This window comes from Gobius niger (assembly GCF_951799975.1).
Source record: "Gobius niger genome assembly, chromosome: 3".
Lineage (NCBI taxonomy): Eukaryota > Metazoa > Chordata > Actinopteri > Gobiiformes > Gobiidae > Gobius > Gobius niger.
In genome coordinates, this window is record NC_136854.1 from 43,478,297 (window position 1) to 43,494,861 (window position 16,565).

Here is a 16,565-nt window from a genome sequence, read left to right on the forward strand (position 1 = left end):
ATGGAAAAACAATCTGACGACGTGAGGAAAAAGCTCCTCTCGGTTCAGGCGGGAGCTGTGGTTTGAAGTACGGCCGGCGCAGCACCCTGAAGATGCACGTTCGCACCGTGCACAGCGAAGACGGGCTCCACACGTGCTCGGTTTGTCAGAGGGATTTTGTGCAGAAGGACGAGCTGGTCAGTCACATGCAGACGCACACGGAAAAACGACCCTACGGCTGTTCGTTCTGTGATAAAAGCTACTGGGACAGGGCGTCGCTCAAGTACCACATCGTGCAACATCACAAAGTCAGTGCTGGGATCGGGGGGAGGAGTTAGAGTCGTTTCAGGAGGAAAAATTGCTGAAAAAATGACAAAAAAAATGACAAAAAATTTATAAAAATCTGACAAAAAATGACAAAAATGTAACAAAAAATGGCCGAAAAAATGACAAAAAATATGACAAAAAAATGACAAAAATGTGATAAAAATTGACGATTTTTTTTTTTTAAATGTGACAAAAAAGTGACGAAAAATTGATGAAAAAGTGGCAAAAATGTCACAAAAAAATGACAAAAATTTGATACAAATCTGACAAAAAAATTACAAAAATGTAACAAAAAATGACAAAAATATGATAAAAACATTGACGAAAGAATTTAAAAAATGTGACAACAAATGACCAAAAAAATTACTAAAATTTGATAAAAATTTGACTAAAAAGTGTAAAAAATTTGACAAAAAAATTTGACAAAAAAATTTGACTAAAAAATTTGACTAAAAAATTTGACTAAAAAATTTGACTAAAAAATTTGACAAAAAATGACAAAAATTTGACAAAAAATTGATGAAAAATTGATGAAAAAGTGGCAAAAATGTCACAAAAAAATGATAAAAATTTGATAAAAAATTTACGAATTTTTTTAAAAAATGTGCCAAAAAAGTGACGAAAAATTGATGAAAAAGTGGCAAAAATGTCACCAAAAAATGACACAAATTTGATAAAAACTTTGACGAAAAAATTTAAAAAATGTGACAACAAATGACCAAAAAAATTACTAAAACGTGATAAAAAAAAATGACAGAAAAGTTACACAAATGAGGTGAATACTTAACAAAAAAATGTGACGACGTGATGAAAAAGCTCCTCTCGGTCCAGACGGGAGCTGTGGGTTGAAGTACGGCCGGTGCAGCACCCTGAAGATGCACGTTCGCACCGTGCACAGCGAAGACGGGCTCCACACGTGCTCGGTTTGTCAGAGGGATTTTGTGCAGAAGGACGAGCTGGTCAGTCACATGCAGACGCACACGGAAAAACGACCCTACGGCTGTTCGTTCTGTGATAAAAGCTACTGGGACAGGGCGTCGCTCAAGTACCACATCGTGCAACATCACAAAGTCAGTGCTGGGATCGGGGGGAGGAGTTAGAGTCGTTTCACAAAGGCATTCGTCGTTTTCAGTGCTGTAGAATGTGCTGATCCGCCCACTCTGAAAAACAGCAACACAATTAATCACTGGAAGATGTTGCAATGGCTGAAGCTTTAAACGAAGTTGCTGAATCTCGTTATTCGCCGACATTTCCCTTTAACCTCTTAACTCCCACCTGAACTGAGCACATTTTCTCCAATTTGGCTTTACCCCAATCCAAAAGCTTCTGGGAAAAAGCTGTGAAAATAGAGACAGAACTGAGACGAAAACAATGATGGAAAAGTGACAAAAAAGGGAGTAAACATTGACGAAAAAGTGAGGAAAAATGGATGAAAAAGTGGCAAAAATGTCAGAAAAATGTCACAAGAAATTGTCAAAAAATTGACGAAAAATCGGACCAAAAAATGACAAAAATGTGATAAAAAATTGACGATTTTTTTTTTTTAAATGTGACAAAAATGACCAAAAAATTACAAAAATGTGACAAAATTTGTATAAAAATCTGACAAAATGTGATAAAAAAAAATGACAAAAAAGTTACAAAAATGAGTTGAATACCCAACAAAAAAGTTATGGAAATAAATCTGATGACGTGAGGAAAAAGATCCTCTCGGTTCAGGCGTGAGTTAAGAGGCTAAATGGAGCTCAGAGCTGGGGAGAAAGGCTTTCTTCTTCTCAGGTCCCTCCAGCTGGAACACACTTCAGCAGGAGCAGAAGCTGTGCAGCCTGGTCCAGCCTGGTCCAGCCTGGTCCAGCCTGGTCCAGCCTGGTCACACCAGGAGAAATTAGACTTTTATTAAAAGGTCTGGAAAATGTGTCGGTTGGAAATTGCTGTAGAATCTTTAGCCTTGTTAAAATGTATTTGTAAAACTTTAGTATTTTTACTTTCTGAGCTGTTTATAATTTCTATGTTTGACGCAGGTCTCACTTGTAGTTTAGTTTAGTTTAGTTTAGTTTAGTTTAGTTTAGTTTAGTTTAGTTTAGTTTAGTTTGTTTCTTATTTGGTGTCTTGCACCTAAAGGTGCCCCGCCCGCGTGGGCTTATAAAACACAAACATGCAGCAGACAAACAGAAAAACATTAAACAAAGAGTGTCCTCTTATACTTGAACAAGAACTTAAGCCTTTCCTCATCGGACATTTCAAACAAACGTAACATCAGACGTTTACAGAAGAACTGCTGCTGTGATTCATTTTCAATATCATTGAACTGACACAAACAACATGTCGGCTCCTCCTCTGGGACCGAGTGGAATCGTCCCGTCTCCAGAGCCAGAGTCCCGGACCTCAGCTGAGACCAGACTGACCTCTGACCTCTGACCTCAGGGAGCACAGACTGACCTCTGACCTCTGACCTCTGGACAGGCTCAGGGTCACATCGGGCTCAGGACCAAAATGATCTTAATCAAAATATAAGTTCTCAACTTTGGCTTAAACAAGACGTCATTTAACCATTTAAGTTTATACTTTTCAAAGTAAACTTTTAATTTCTCATCTTAACTTGTTTCTAAAAATAAACTCCGCATCAACAACAATGTTCTCCATCTGCTCACTGCACCTGTATCTATGAGACGGGTCCCTTTAAAGATGTGTTTGGACACTTGTAAATGAGACATTGAGTTTCGGGGAACAAACCTGCATAAATACAGGATAAATAAAAGAAATGTAAAAAATAGCACCAAGAATCTTTCCGTTAGTTTAATGAAGGACAGAGTTTGCTTCAGCCCTGGTGCCGTGTGTGTCTCCAAAAGAAAACCTTCCTCCATGAACAGGACAATGTACGGTTAGTTTCTCTCGCTCCAGTAAGTGCCTGAGTCGTACCTTTAATGGCACCAGCCCAGTCCAGTTCATTTGTTTTCTGTTTTTATTTTTAGTCCAATATAAACTGTAGCCGATTTTTAAAATGCTTTTCACCTTGTAAAACATATTTTATTTCTTTATTATATTAGTGCTTTAAATTTCTATTATTTGTTTTGTTTTCCTTGTCAATTTCATACATTGTCAGTGCCTTCACTATTCCTGCTCTTGTTTCCACCCGTGTTAATTCCGTCACTAAAATGGATTAAAATAAAAGACTTAAAAACATGAACTTTCCATGTTCAAACTTTGAAACAGCCTCATATTATTTATATTCAAGGCCAGGTCTGTTTATACCTGTTTATAGGCTCGTGTAACACCTCAAAGCTTGTTTTTGTTGCTTTTTTGTTTTTTCCGCGTTAGTGTTGTTTTTGTAGCATTTTTGCTGTTCTTTTGTTGTGTTTTTGTTGTTTTATTGTGTGATATGCAGCGCTGAAAAAAGTATTTGGTCACTTTCCCATAGACTTTCTATTGTTTTGTATTTGTCACATTTTTGTTGCAAATTTGTGTCGTATTTTCGTCACATTTAGTCACGTTTTCTCAGTCAAGTTTCTCGCCAGTCTAGCACCTCATTTGAAAGCTAAGACTTACAAAACTGATCTAAACATTGTTTTTTTTACTTACGTTGTCATCAGATTTTTGTCCGTTTTTCATTGCTTTTTTGTCACACTTTATTGCCGGCTCTTTTTTTGCGTATTATTTTTTTGTTGCTTTTTTTGTTGAGTTTTTGTGACTTTTTCGCTTTTTTGATCACATTTTCATCACATTTTTGTAACTTTTTCATCGTTTTTTGGTCCCTTTTGTTGTGTTTTTGTCACAATTTTGTGGGTGTTTTTACCGGATTTTTGTCATTTTTAAAATATTTTTTTCTAATTTTTTGTTGCTTTTTTATCGCATTCTTGTCACTATTTCGGAGGTTTTTCTTTTTCTTTTTTTCCACTTTTTTCTTTTTCCTTTTTCAAGAAGCTTTTAGATTTGGGTAAAGCAGTTTACTATCACGTTTTCATCACATTTTTGTAACTTTTTCATAGTTTTTTTGGTCCCTTTTGTTGTGTCTTTGTCACCATTTTGTGGGTGTTTTTACCGGATTTTTGTCATTTTTAAAATATTTTTTTTTGTCATTTTTTGTTGCTTTTTTATCGCATTTTTGTCACTATTTCGGATATTTTTTTTATTTTTTTTTTACTTTTTCATAGTTTTTTGGTCCCTTTTGTTGTGTTTTTGTCACCATTTTGTGGGTGTTTTTTATCGGATTTTTGTATTTTTTTTAAAATATTTTTTTTGTAATTTTTTTTTAAATATTTTTTTAGTAATTTTTTTTAAATATATTTTTAGTTATTTTTTGTTGCTTTTTTATCGCATTTTTGTCACTACTTCGTATGTTTTTATTTTTTATTTTATTTATTTTTTACTTTTTTCGTTTTCCTTTTTCACTGGAGAAAACGAGCTCGGTTCAGGCGTAAGTTCAGAGATGAAAAAAAAAAAAAAAACATTTTGAGAGGAAAAAAACAAAGTGAAAACCGCTCGTATTTGTTTCGCACCGCGCTCCTCTGACCGGCAGGCGTCGCTGTTTCTCCGCCCGCCGCGTCGCCCCGTGCACAGAAGCAGACCCTGGCTTGTCTTCCGGTAATTGTCATGTAGCCAAATCGAGTCGAAATCACCAGAGGAGGCAAAGATCTCTCCTCGAACTTTGCCAAAAAAAATAATGTCAAAAGGCCTGTTTTATTACGAACCGTCTGCCATAAAATACGACGAGGAGCAACGGCTACGCGCGGCGCGACCGTTGGATCCGAGGGCGATGCTGCACAGCCGAGGTAAGAATGACACTTTCAGGGCCCGTGTGGCTGATTTGAATATGTAAAACACAATCAGGGGCGTTTTAACGTGACACATTAGCATTTAGCAGCCGTGAGAATGACTGTTTGTGAAAGGCAGAGCGCGTTTGTGTGGGTAAAGTCACGCGTGTGTCCAAACAGAGGTGGTTCTGGACGTGCACAGAGGAGGGACAGGGACTGGACAGTGTGTGTGAGGGGAAAACACCGATGAGGCTGAAACTGGAGGCCTAAAACATGACTAAAAAGGAGTCACGGATGAGTTATGGTGTCTGCAGTTCATTCAAATGTGTCATGGGGGTTTTGGGAGGCAGGAGATGTGTGTTTTGCTAGTTTGGGTTAGCATGTAGCTATGTTGTCATACATTCTCCTCCCAACTGATTCTCAAAGTTTCCACACGAAATGCCACCTTTGGAAAACAGTTGAGCTTCTAATTTAGCACCAGGCCGAGATGAAGATCAGATCAGGACTAAACAGGGTCTAAAAGTGGATTAAATGATGTCAAAACTAGGTGTAAACAATGTGAGTAAAACCAGGAAAACACCCAATAAGCTGTGGGCTTTTAGATTTGGGTAAAGCCAAACTGGAGAAAATGTGCTTGGTTCAGGTGGGGGTTTTTAACCTCTTAACTCCCGCCTGAACCGAGAGGATCTTTTTCCTCACGCCATCAGATTTTTTTTGTTGGGTATTCAACTCATTTTTGTAACTTTTTTGTCATTTTTTTGGACAAATTTTTGTCATTTTTTGTCAAATTTTTATCACATTTTTATCATTTTTTTGTAAAAAAAATTAAATCACATTTCTCATTTTTTTTTGTCATTTTTGTCACATTTCTTTCATTTTTTGTCAAATTTTTATCACATTTTTGTCATTTCTTTTGTCATTTTTTTGTCCAATTTTTCTTTTTTTGGGTCATTTTTTGGGTCATTTTTTGTCTTTTTTTGTAATTTTTTTGTAATTGTTTGTCAAATTTTGTTATTTTTTTGGTCATTTTTTGTCACATTTTTTGTCACATTTTGTAATTTTTTTGTCAAATTTTTATCAAATTTTTGTCATTTTTTGTCACATTTTTTTCATATTTTCGTCAATTTTTTTATCACATTTTTTGTCATTTCTTTTGTCATTTTTGTCCAATTTTGTTCTTTTTTTTGTAATTTTTTGTCACATTTTTTGTCTTTTGTAATTTTTTTGTAATTGTCAATTTTTTGTCATTTTTTTTGTCATTTTTTGTCACATTTTGTAATTTTTTTGTCAAATTTTTATCACATTTTTGTCATTTTTTTATCACATTTTTTGTCTTTTTTTTTTAATTTTTTGTCAATTTTTTATCACATTTTTGTCTTTTTTTGTCACATTTTTTTCATTTTTTCGTCAATTTTTTGTCACATTTTGTCATTTTTTTGTCACATTTTTATCACATTTTTGTCTTTTTTTTTGGTTCATTTTTTGTCACATTTTTTTCCTTTTTTCGTTACATTTTGGTAATATTTTTGAAAAAATGTGCTCGGTTCAGGTGGGAGTTAAGGGGTTGAGTGGTTACAGTGGGAAAAGAACATTCACATGTGAAGTGTCATGGGGGTTTTGGGAGGCAGGAGATGTGTGTTTTGCTAGTTGGGTTAGCATGTAGCTATATTGTCATACATTCTCCTCCCAACTGATTCTCAAAGTTTCCACACGAAATGACATCTTTGGAAAACAGTTGAGCTTCTAATTTAGCACCAGGCCGAGATGAAGATCAGATCAGGACTAAACAGGGTCTAAAAATGCTCCAAAAGTGGATTAAATGATGTGAAAGCTAGGTGTAAACAATGTGAGTAAAACCAGGAAAACACCCAATAAGCTGTGGGTTTTTAGATTTGGGTAAAGTCAAACTGGAGAATATGTGCTTGGTTCAGGTGGGGGTTAACCTCTTAACCACGCCATCAGATTTTTTTTGTTGGGTATTCAACTCATTTTTGTAACTTTTTTGTCATTTTTTTGGTCAAATTTTTGACATTTTTGGTCAAATTTTTATCATTTTTTTGTAAAATTTTTTTAATCACATTTCTCATTTTTTTGTCATTTTTTGTCACATTTCTTTCATATTTTCGTCAATTTTTTATCACATTTTTGTCATTTCTTTTGTCATTTTTTTGTCCAATATTTCTTTTTTTGGGTCATTTTTTGTCACAGTTTTTGTCTTTTTTGGTAATTTTTTTGTAATTGTTTGTCAAATTTTGTCATTTTTTTGGTCATTTTTTGTCACATTTTGTAATTTTTTTGTCAAATTTTTATCACATTTTTGTCATTTTTTTATCACATTTTTTGTCTTTTTTTTTTTAATTTTTTGTCAAATTTTTATCACATTTTTTGTCTTTTTTTGTATTTTTTTTGTCAAATTTTTATCACATTTTTGTCTTTTTTTGTCACATTTTTGTCATTTTTTCGTCAATTTTTTGTCACATTTTGTCTTTTTTTTGTCAAATTTTTATCAAATTTTTGTCTTTTTTTTTTGGTCATTTTTTTGTCACATTTTTTTCCTTTTTTCGTTACATTTTGGTAATTTTTTTGAGAAAATGTGCTCGGTTCAGGTGGGAGTTAAGGGGTTGAGTGGTTACAGTGGGAAAAGAACATTCACATGTGAAGTGTCATGGGGGTTTTGGGAGGCAAGAGATGTGTGTTTTGCTAGTTGGGTTAGCATGTAGCTATATTATTTGTCATACATTCTCTTCCCAACTGATCCTCAAAGTTTCCACACGAAATGCCACCTTTGGAAAACAGTTGAGCTTCTAATTTAGCACCAGGCCGAGATGAAGATCAGATCAGGACTAAACAGGGTCTAAAAATGCTCCAAAAGTGGATTAAATGATGTCAAAGCTAGGTGTAAACAATGTGAGTAAAACCAGGAAAACACCCAATAAAGTGGTACTAAAACATACATGTTTTTCTAGGCTGTGGGCTTTTAGATTTGGGTAAAGCCAAACTGGAGAATATGTGCTTGATTCAGGTAGGGATTAACCTCTTAACTCCCATTTTTTTGTTGGGTATTCAACTCATTTTTGTAGCTTTTTTGTCATTTTTTTGGTCACATTTTTTTCATGTTTTCGTCAAATTTTTATAACATTTTTGTCATTTTTCTGTTGCATTTTGGTCATTTCTTTTGTATTTGTTTGTCAAATTTTTGTAATTTTTTGTCACATTTCTTTCATTTTTTTGGTCAAATTTTTATCAATTTTTTGTCATTTTTTTAGTCAAATTTTTGTCATTTTTTGGTGATTTTTTGTCACATTTTAAAAAAAAAAAGTCATTTTTTTAATCACATTTTTTGTCATTTTTTGGTAATTTTTTGTAATTGTTTGTCATTTTTTGTCACATTTCTTTCATTTTTTTTATCACATTTTTGTCATTTTTCTGTTACATTTTGGTAATTTTTTTTAAGGAAATGTGCTCGGTTCAGGTGGGAGTTAAGGGTTACAGTGTGAAAAAAACATTCACATGTGAAGTGTCTTGCCCAAGAACACAACAACAGTGCTTTTCCATTATAGTTTTGAATGTCGGCAAATATCCAATACTATTATACTGCTACTACACTATTACTACTATAAACTATAATGTGGGTGTGATCATTAAAATGTGTGGACTATAAATCAATCACCCCTTATTTATTGACTTGTTTACAGCCAGACTGCTCATGATGCAGTCAGACTCCTGTTTGGTTTAGTCCTGCTGTGGTCCTTCTTTGGTCCCACCAATTTAGAGAATGTCCCACTGTTTCAATGTTAGATTTACATAGAGAAGGGCATATTATTACAATGGTGTGTTGTAACTTTCTGGGATGGAACATTTTGTGACCTGTTGATCTCTCTGTGTGTTTTTTGGACTTAAAGGGACTATAAGGAGTATAACCAGACTAACCGTATAAATGTCTGTGTCCATAGAATCATGTTTGGAATATAACTGACCTGCATCACATGAATGATCGCATTTTGAGGGACTATTTTCTAGCAGATCACTCCGCCACTGCGTAGCTTATACAACCAGGAAGCTGATGCTGCTCAAATATAAGGTATTTTAAATGCAAAATGGTTAAAATGACTCTATGGACACAGACATTTATATGGTGAGTCTGGTGTTATAAGTGATTTGCCTCAGGTGCTCTGTGGAGCGGGTCAGGCTGTTTTTAATGCAGGCTAGCTGATACCATAGACATGCACTAGCCTAGCATTAGCCTAGCACCACGAAACTCTTCAAATATAAGAACTGCATGAATTACAAAAAAAATATCTCCAGAAATCAGCAACACTCTGGATAACGAGGAAATGAGGCCCTATGTCAAACATCCTGAAATATCCGCTTAATATAGAACCTGCAGTTATGCATAAGACCGAACTTTACATTGAAATGGGAAAACGTTATTTGAATGAAGACGTCTATTTTGTTATTAATTTACTCATCCTTTTGTCCAAATTTTATATTCACAAATGTAAATATTCTAAGCAGAAACCCAACTTTACACATTTTTTTAGTGATACTCTCTCATATATCAAGATTTTGGAAGGTTCTGAAAACAAATTGGCTCCAAAAACTATCAGTATTTGCTCAAAATATAATATATTTGTAACTGAATAATTGTATTGTACAATTCTGTTACCCCCTGGCATACTCTGTATACTCATATACTTTTCAATAAAAATAAAAATAAAAATAAAAAAAATGTTCTGCATAAGACCAGAGGTGGCAGGAGTGAGTATAAAATGAAAAACTTGCATCTAGCCCCATTAAAGGCCCTATACCTGATTATTTTCAAATAATGAAAGAGGAAGCCACTGAATTAAAGTGTTAGTCGTGTCCAAACTCATTCATGACTTTCCTACAGGGATTATTGCATGTATTTCTGCACATGTGACTTTACAGTCTTGTCGTTCAGTCTGACAGCAGTGTGTGGATGAAGGACCTGCTCCTTCTTGCACTGAGGGTGTCTCAGTCTGCCACTGAGAGAGCTGCTCAGCTCCTCTACAGTCCCGTGCAGTGGGTGGGAGGTGTTGTCCATGATGGAGGTGAGCTCGGCTAACACCCTCCTGTCCCTCAGCTCCTCCACAGAGTCCAGAGCCTCTGACCTCAGTCTCCGCAGAAGGTGGAGGCCTTCCTGTACAAAAGACAGGCAGTGTGATATAGATGAGGGAAGATGTGAGGCTGCCATAGGAGATATTGTGTAAATGATGTGGTTCTATCTCATTGTCCTTTTCTTATATTCGTCCTTTGTCCCTAAAACGCACTAAACCGTTTGTCTTGCAGATGTCCAGAGTCTTTCGATGCGCCCGGACTCCGACAGCAGCCCCGTCAAACAGGAGGAGGACGAGGTTCCCCTGGAGCTGCCCTTCAACACGGTCATAGTGAAAAACGAATTCGACCTGGCCAAGTTTTCCCCGCTGAAGCCGGGGCGGGCGCGGGAGACGAGCGAGTGGACGTCCGAGGAGGAGGAGGAGGAGGAGAGCGAAGGCGAGAGCGAGGCAGAGGAGAGCGGAGGCGAAGAGCCCGGCTGCAGCGTGGACTCCAAGGCAGGAGCGAGAGGACGTGAACTCAGTCTGTTTGACACGGACGATTCGGACGACCTCGAGCCTCCGGCCAAGAGGACACGGCAAGAACACGGACGAGCGGAGGAGCACACGCAAAAAGGTAACGCTGAAGTTAATGACAGTAAGTGAAGATGCTTTCTCTGTCGGCACAAGTGCACTGAGGTGAGACGTTTTTCCATATCTTTCAACCTCTTAACTCCCGCCTGAATTGAGAGCATTTTCTCCAGTTCAGCTTTACCCAAATCCTGTAGGCCAGTGTAACGCCTCATTTGAAAGCTAAGACCTACAAAACTCATCTGAATGGATCTTTTTCATCACGTCATCAGATTTTTTTTTCCATCATTTTTTGGGGGGTTTTCAACTTATTTTTGTAACTTTTCTGTCAATTTTTCTGTCCATTTTTTGTCATTTTTTGTCAATTTGTCCTTTTTTTGTCCTTTTTTGTCATTTTTTTGTCATTTTTTTGTCATTTTTTTGTCATTTTTTCTGTCAATTTTTTGTCAATTTTTTGTCAATTTTTTGTCACATTTTTGTCACTTTTTGTCAATTTTTTGTCAATTTTTTGTCACTTTTTGTCCTTTTTTTGTCAATTTTCTGTCAATTTTTTGTCAATTTTTTTTCATTTTTTTGTCATTTTTTGTCAATTTTTCTGTCAATTTTTCTGTCAATTTTTCTGTCAATTTTTGGTCAATTTTTTGTCAATTTTTGTCCTTTTTTTGTCAATTTTTTGTCATTTTTTTGTCATTTTCTGTCAATTTTTCTGTCAATTTTTCTGTCAATTTTTTGTCACTTTTTGTCCTTTTTTTTGTCAATTTTTTGTCAATTTTTGTCAATTTTTTGTCAAATTTTTGTCAATTTTTCTGTCAATTTTTTTGTCAATTTTTTGTCAATTTTTGTCCTTTTTTTGTCAATTTTTTGCCACTTTTTCATAATTTTTTCATAATTTTCTGTCATTTTTTGGTCCTTTTTTGTCCTTTTTTTGTCCATTTTTTGTCACATTTTTGTCATTTTTTGGTCCTTTTTTGTCCTTTTTTTGTCCATTTTTTGTCACATTTTTGTCACTTTTTGTCAATTTTTTGTCCTTTTTTTGTCAATTTTCTGTCAATTTTTTGTCAATTTTTTGTCATTTTTTTGTCATTTTCTGTCAATTTTTCTGTCAATTTTTCTGTCAATTTTTGGTCAATTTTTTGTCAATTTTTGTCCTTTTTTTGTCAATTTTTTGTCATTTTTTTGTCATTTTCTGTCAATTTTTCTGTCAATTTTTCTGTCAATTTTTTGTCAATTTTTTGTCACTTTTTGTCCTTTTTTTGTCAATTTTTTGTCAATTTTTGTCAATTTTTTGTCAAATTTTTGTCAATTTTTCTGTCAATTTTTCTGTCAATTTTTTGTCAATTTTTTGTCAATTTTTTGTCAATTTTTGTCCTTTTTTTGTCAATTTTTTGCCACTTTTTCATAATTTTTTCATCATTTTCTGTCATTTTTTGGTCCTTTTTTGTCCTTTTTTTGTCCATTTTTTGTCCCTTTTTTGTAATTTTTTTGTAATTTTTGGGGGTCAATTTTTGTCCGTTTTTTGACAGTTTTTTGTCTAAGTTTTCTCACTTTTTTGTCACATCTTCATCATTGTTTTCGTCTCAGTTCTGTCGCTATTTGAGTTGCCTTGTGTACGAAATGCGCGGTATAAATAAAGTTGCCTTGCCTATTTTCTCACTTCTTTTCCAGAAGCTTTTGGATTGGGGTAAAGCCAAACTGGAGAAAATGTGCTCGGTTCAGGTGGGAGTTAATGGGGTTAAAAACAGGCCTTATTCAATCACAGACGTACGTGTTCTCGGTTTAAGATTGAGTAAGAGGAAGATGAAATGATCTCCAGAAGCCATGAAGTTACAGATGAGACATTCCCGAAACATTTAAAAAAGAATCAGGTTTTATTTTCGTCTTGTTTATTTCACACATCGACATTGAGCTTCGGCTCCGGTTCAGCAGAACTGTGACTCTTAACCTCTTAACTCCCACCTGAACGGATCCCATTTTCTCCAGTTTGGCTTTACCCTAATCAAAACGCTTCTTGGGGAAAAAACACCAAAATAGCAACAAAAATGTGACAAAAATTCAACCAAAAAATGACAAAAATTCAACAAAAATGTGACAAAAATTCAACAAAAAAATGACAAAAATTCAACAAAAATGTGACAAAAATTCAACCAAAAAATGACAAAAACTTAAAAAAAAATGTGACAAAAATGAAAAAAAAAAGAATGAAAAAAAAACATACAAAAGGTGACACAACACAGCAACAACGCGAGGAAAAAGGTCAGTTTTGTGGGTCTTAGCTTTCAAATGAGGTGTTACACAGGCCTATAGCCAAAAGAGGACAGGATGCATTTGGTTCAGGCGGGTGGTAAAAGGTTAAAGTTCGTGCAGCAAAGAATGTACCAGCTCCTCACACAAACGCCACCACCTCACAGATCGAAACATTTAGTCAGATAAAAGCCTGTCGCCAAATAAAGACTTTTGATGACGTCATGCATATTAAAGGGACTATACGGAGTTTAAAAACTATGTATTTTCCTCCCCCTACATGTTCCAGCCATGTGTAGAATGAGCTCAAACCTGTTCACCACAACTGCCTCTAAAATCCTGTCACTCAGAAAGTTGTTACTTCGGGTCTGAAGTGCCGTCATGCACGAGCTTAATATAGAAGCTGCAGTTACGCGTGTGACCAGAGGTGGCAGTAGTGAGTATAAAGTGACCAACTTGCATCCAGTCCCTTTAATGAGGCAGCAGGGCTCCACTGTTTTCAGTCAATAGAGGAGAGTTCAGTCAGACCAGTAGAGGGCAGCTCTTTGACCAACACTGTCACACAAATATGCTACTTTTAATTATATTTTTTTATAATTATAAATAAGATTAATTTGGTGTTGATTTATTCCTTTTGAATCAGTTTCTTGTTTATTTAAATAAATCAGAAAATAAATAAATAAATATCACTGACGGATCATTAAACGTGTCTAATGATCCGTCAGTGATAATTTATTCACTTATTTATTGAGGAGAAAGAGTTAGAAAGTAGGGATGCACCGATACCACCTTTTCTAAAACCGATACGAGTACGAGTACTTGGATTTAAGTACTCGCCGATACCGAATACCATATATACAATACATTCTTACTTTCTTTCACAGCAGATTGGTTTGTAATTAGTTAATTTACTCATGTACATTTCCTTAAGTAAAGTCGGCGACACATTTAAGAGCAGTTATATTAGAATTGTGCTGATGCCATTTATTTTTTTATTTTTATTTTCATTCAATATAATTTTTAATTTTTATGTCTCTGTCCATCATAGACAGAAAAGCTCATGTCCAAAAGCTCCCAATGCCTGAGCTTTATTCATTTATGTGTTTTTATTTAACAATAGTATTGAGATGTTCCTTAAATGGTCTCTTTTCGTCTTTACTTCAGCTCCTGTAGATTTTCTCGTGTGTTTGTAGTAACTTAGCGAGTAGCTACAGCGTTTTCATTGTTCTGCTGCAGCTCATTTTCCCTCAATGTAAACATGCTGTATGTCTTTACTTTGGATTTTCTGAGGACTTTTTAGTCGCTGGGTTAGTTTTTCAGATGAATAAACCCCTGGGCTTAAAACGGCGTCAGAATGGCCCAAACTGCTAGCCGCGAGTTAGCATCGTTAGCCTGTATGTTGTAAACACTGCAGACGCTGCAGCGCTAACAACATTAAGCTCTGGTTAAATCCAGCTCAGACCCTGGTTTAGAGAGCGCAGTCTGTAATAAAGTCAGCTCTATGTGGAATATTGTGTTTACACTAAACAATTCTACAGTTTGTTGCTGTTTTCTCTCCTCAGCTGAGAGCTGCGCCTCGTAGCTGCGCCTCGTAGCTGCGCCTCGTAGCCGCGCCTCGTAGCCGCGCCTCGTAGCTGCGCCTCGTAGCTGCGCTGGCCGCACGTCAAATGGTATCGGTTTCTGGTATCGGGACCTCATGAATGAGTACGAGTATGTGGTATCGGTCCGATACTGGTATCGGTATCGGTGCATCCCTAAAGCACATAAAAACACATGTAAATCATGAATAATGTGTTGTATGTTAAAAAGGTCAACAACCGCACGTTACTTAAAACATTGTGATGTATCGGTTATTTCTGTGTAATATATCGATTATCGCAGTATCAGCGTATCGTGAAGGTATCGTTATCGTGAGCCATGTATTGTGTATCGAATTGAATCGTGAGATCCCCAGAGGTTCCCACCCCCAGTGTAAAGTCAGACCCAGGCCAGCGAGAGGACGCGGAACAGTTGTGTAGTAAATTGCAGATTATTATAGAGATTGCGTTAATAGTTACAATCGCATAATTCCGGAGAGACTGTGACATGTGGAGAGACTGTGACGTGTGGAGAGACTGTGACGTGTGGAGAGACTGTGGCATGTGGAGAGACTGTGACGTGTGGAGAGACTGTGACGTGTGGAGAGACTGTGGCATGTGGAGACCACTCGTGTTCTCCACATGGGGGCAGCAGACAAACGCTCGTCCACACAGTGCTCACACAGAAGCTACAGCTCTGTCTTCTTTACACGCTTTCTCCATAAAGAATTCACTTTTGTTGTGTTTTGTGTGGTCTTTTGTAGGTGTCCAGTCCCACGCGCCGAACCAGGACATTTACCAGTTTGTTTTCCACAACGGCGTGAGCGAAGAACCTCGAAAGAACCTCGAAAGTCCGGAGGAAAAACCCAAACCGGGCAGTAGCTCGGCTGCAGCTAGTTTGAAAGCGGACGATGTGTCTATCGCCAAAACGAAATCAGACATCCTAACTCACACGAAAAACTCGAAAGAACAAGAATCTCCTCCCGCCAAACCGCCGCCGAAGGAGCGGAAACGAGCCCCGGCGACGTTCAACGGCACCGTGGACAAGACCAAGCACCAGTGTTCCGAGTGCCGCAAGTACTTCCAGTGTGAGGCGCACCTGCAGAGACACATGCTCATCCACTACGGGCTGAAGCCGTTCGAGTGCCCCGTGTGCGACAAGGCCTTCCGCTACAAGTCCAGCTACAAGGCCCACCTGAACATGCACACGGAGGAGAAGCCGCTCACCTGCTCGCTGTGCGACAAGGGCTTCACGCAGTCCCGCGACCTGAAGCGCCACATGCTCTCCCACACGGACGAGAAGAACTTCGACTGCCCGGAGTGCGGCGGCAAGTTCAAGCACAAGCACAACCTGATCCGCCACGTCTCGGTCATCCACAAGGCGGAGAAGCCGTACCCGTGCCCCATGTGCGAGAAGGCGTTTGCGCAGAAGCACGACTTCATGACGCACATGAGGACGCACTCGGGGGAGAAGCCCTTCAGCTGCCCGGTGTGCAGCCGGAGCTTCGGCGCCAAGGGGACGCTCAGGACTCACATGAAGGTGCACAGGAAGCGCGGCGCCAAGGAGCTGCCCGCGGCGTTCGGCGGGTTCGTGTCGGAGGAGAAAGGCGTGTGTAACTAAACTGTACGTTTGGAGATGTTTGGGGAATGTTAGGGCTGGGACAAAGGGTCGTTTTGCAATACATCGCAATACGTCTTTGCTGTGACTAGGGCTGAAACAACTAATCGATTAATCGACAACTAATCGATTACTAAAATAGTTGTCAACTATTCCAGTAATCGATTAATCGTTTTCTAGTAAACACAGACTTAAATTGAGCAAAAAAGACATGACAGTTATGTATTATGGATGAAAACCTACTTTGTGTTTTTAAAGTTAGGGTCTGTAGTGTTTTGTACATCGTAAATTTCATAAATATCTGTCTTTGTCTCGTCCAATCAAAGCAGAATTAGCACAAAGAGCCTCCTACAAAGGTTTACTTTAAGTTTACTCCATCCACGTGTCCTCAAGCGGCGCCACTTTAGCTTTATGTGATTTCCATGCA

The 16,565-nt window shown here is 37.2% G+C and overlaps 1 protein-coding gene across 1 annotated transcript; it reads left to right on the forward strand.

Moving 5' to 3' along the window:
* Positions 1-4,961: 4,961 nt before the first annotated feature.
* Positions 4,962-16,141, forward strand: LOC306961113 (uncharacterized protein; the record flags this gene model as incomplete). The annotated part of the gene is made up of 3 exons (XM_079553729.1): positions 4,962-5,075; positions 10,368-10,748; positions 15,285-16,141. The coding sequence occupies exons 1-3, from the start codon at positions 4,967-4,969 to the stop codon at positions 16,139-16,141; spliced, it is 1,347 nt and encodes a 448-aa protein (XP_079409855.1). The 5' UTR covers positions 4,962-4,966.
* Positions 16,142-16,565: the final 424 nt, after the last annotated feature.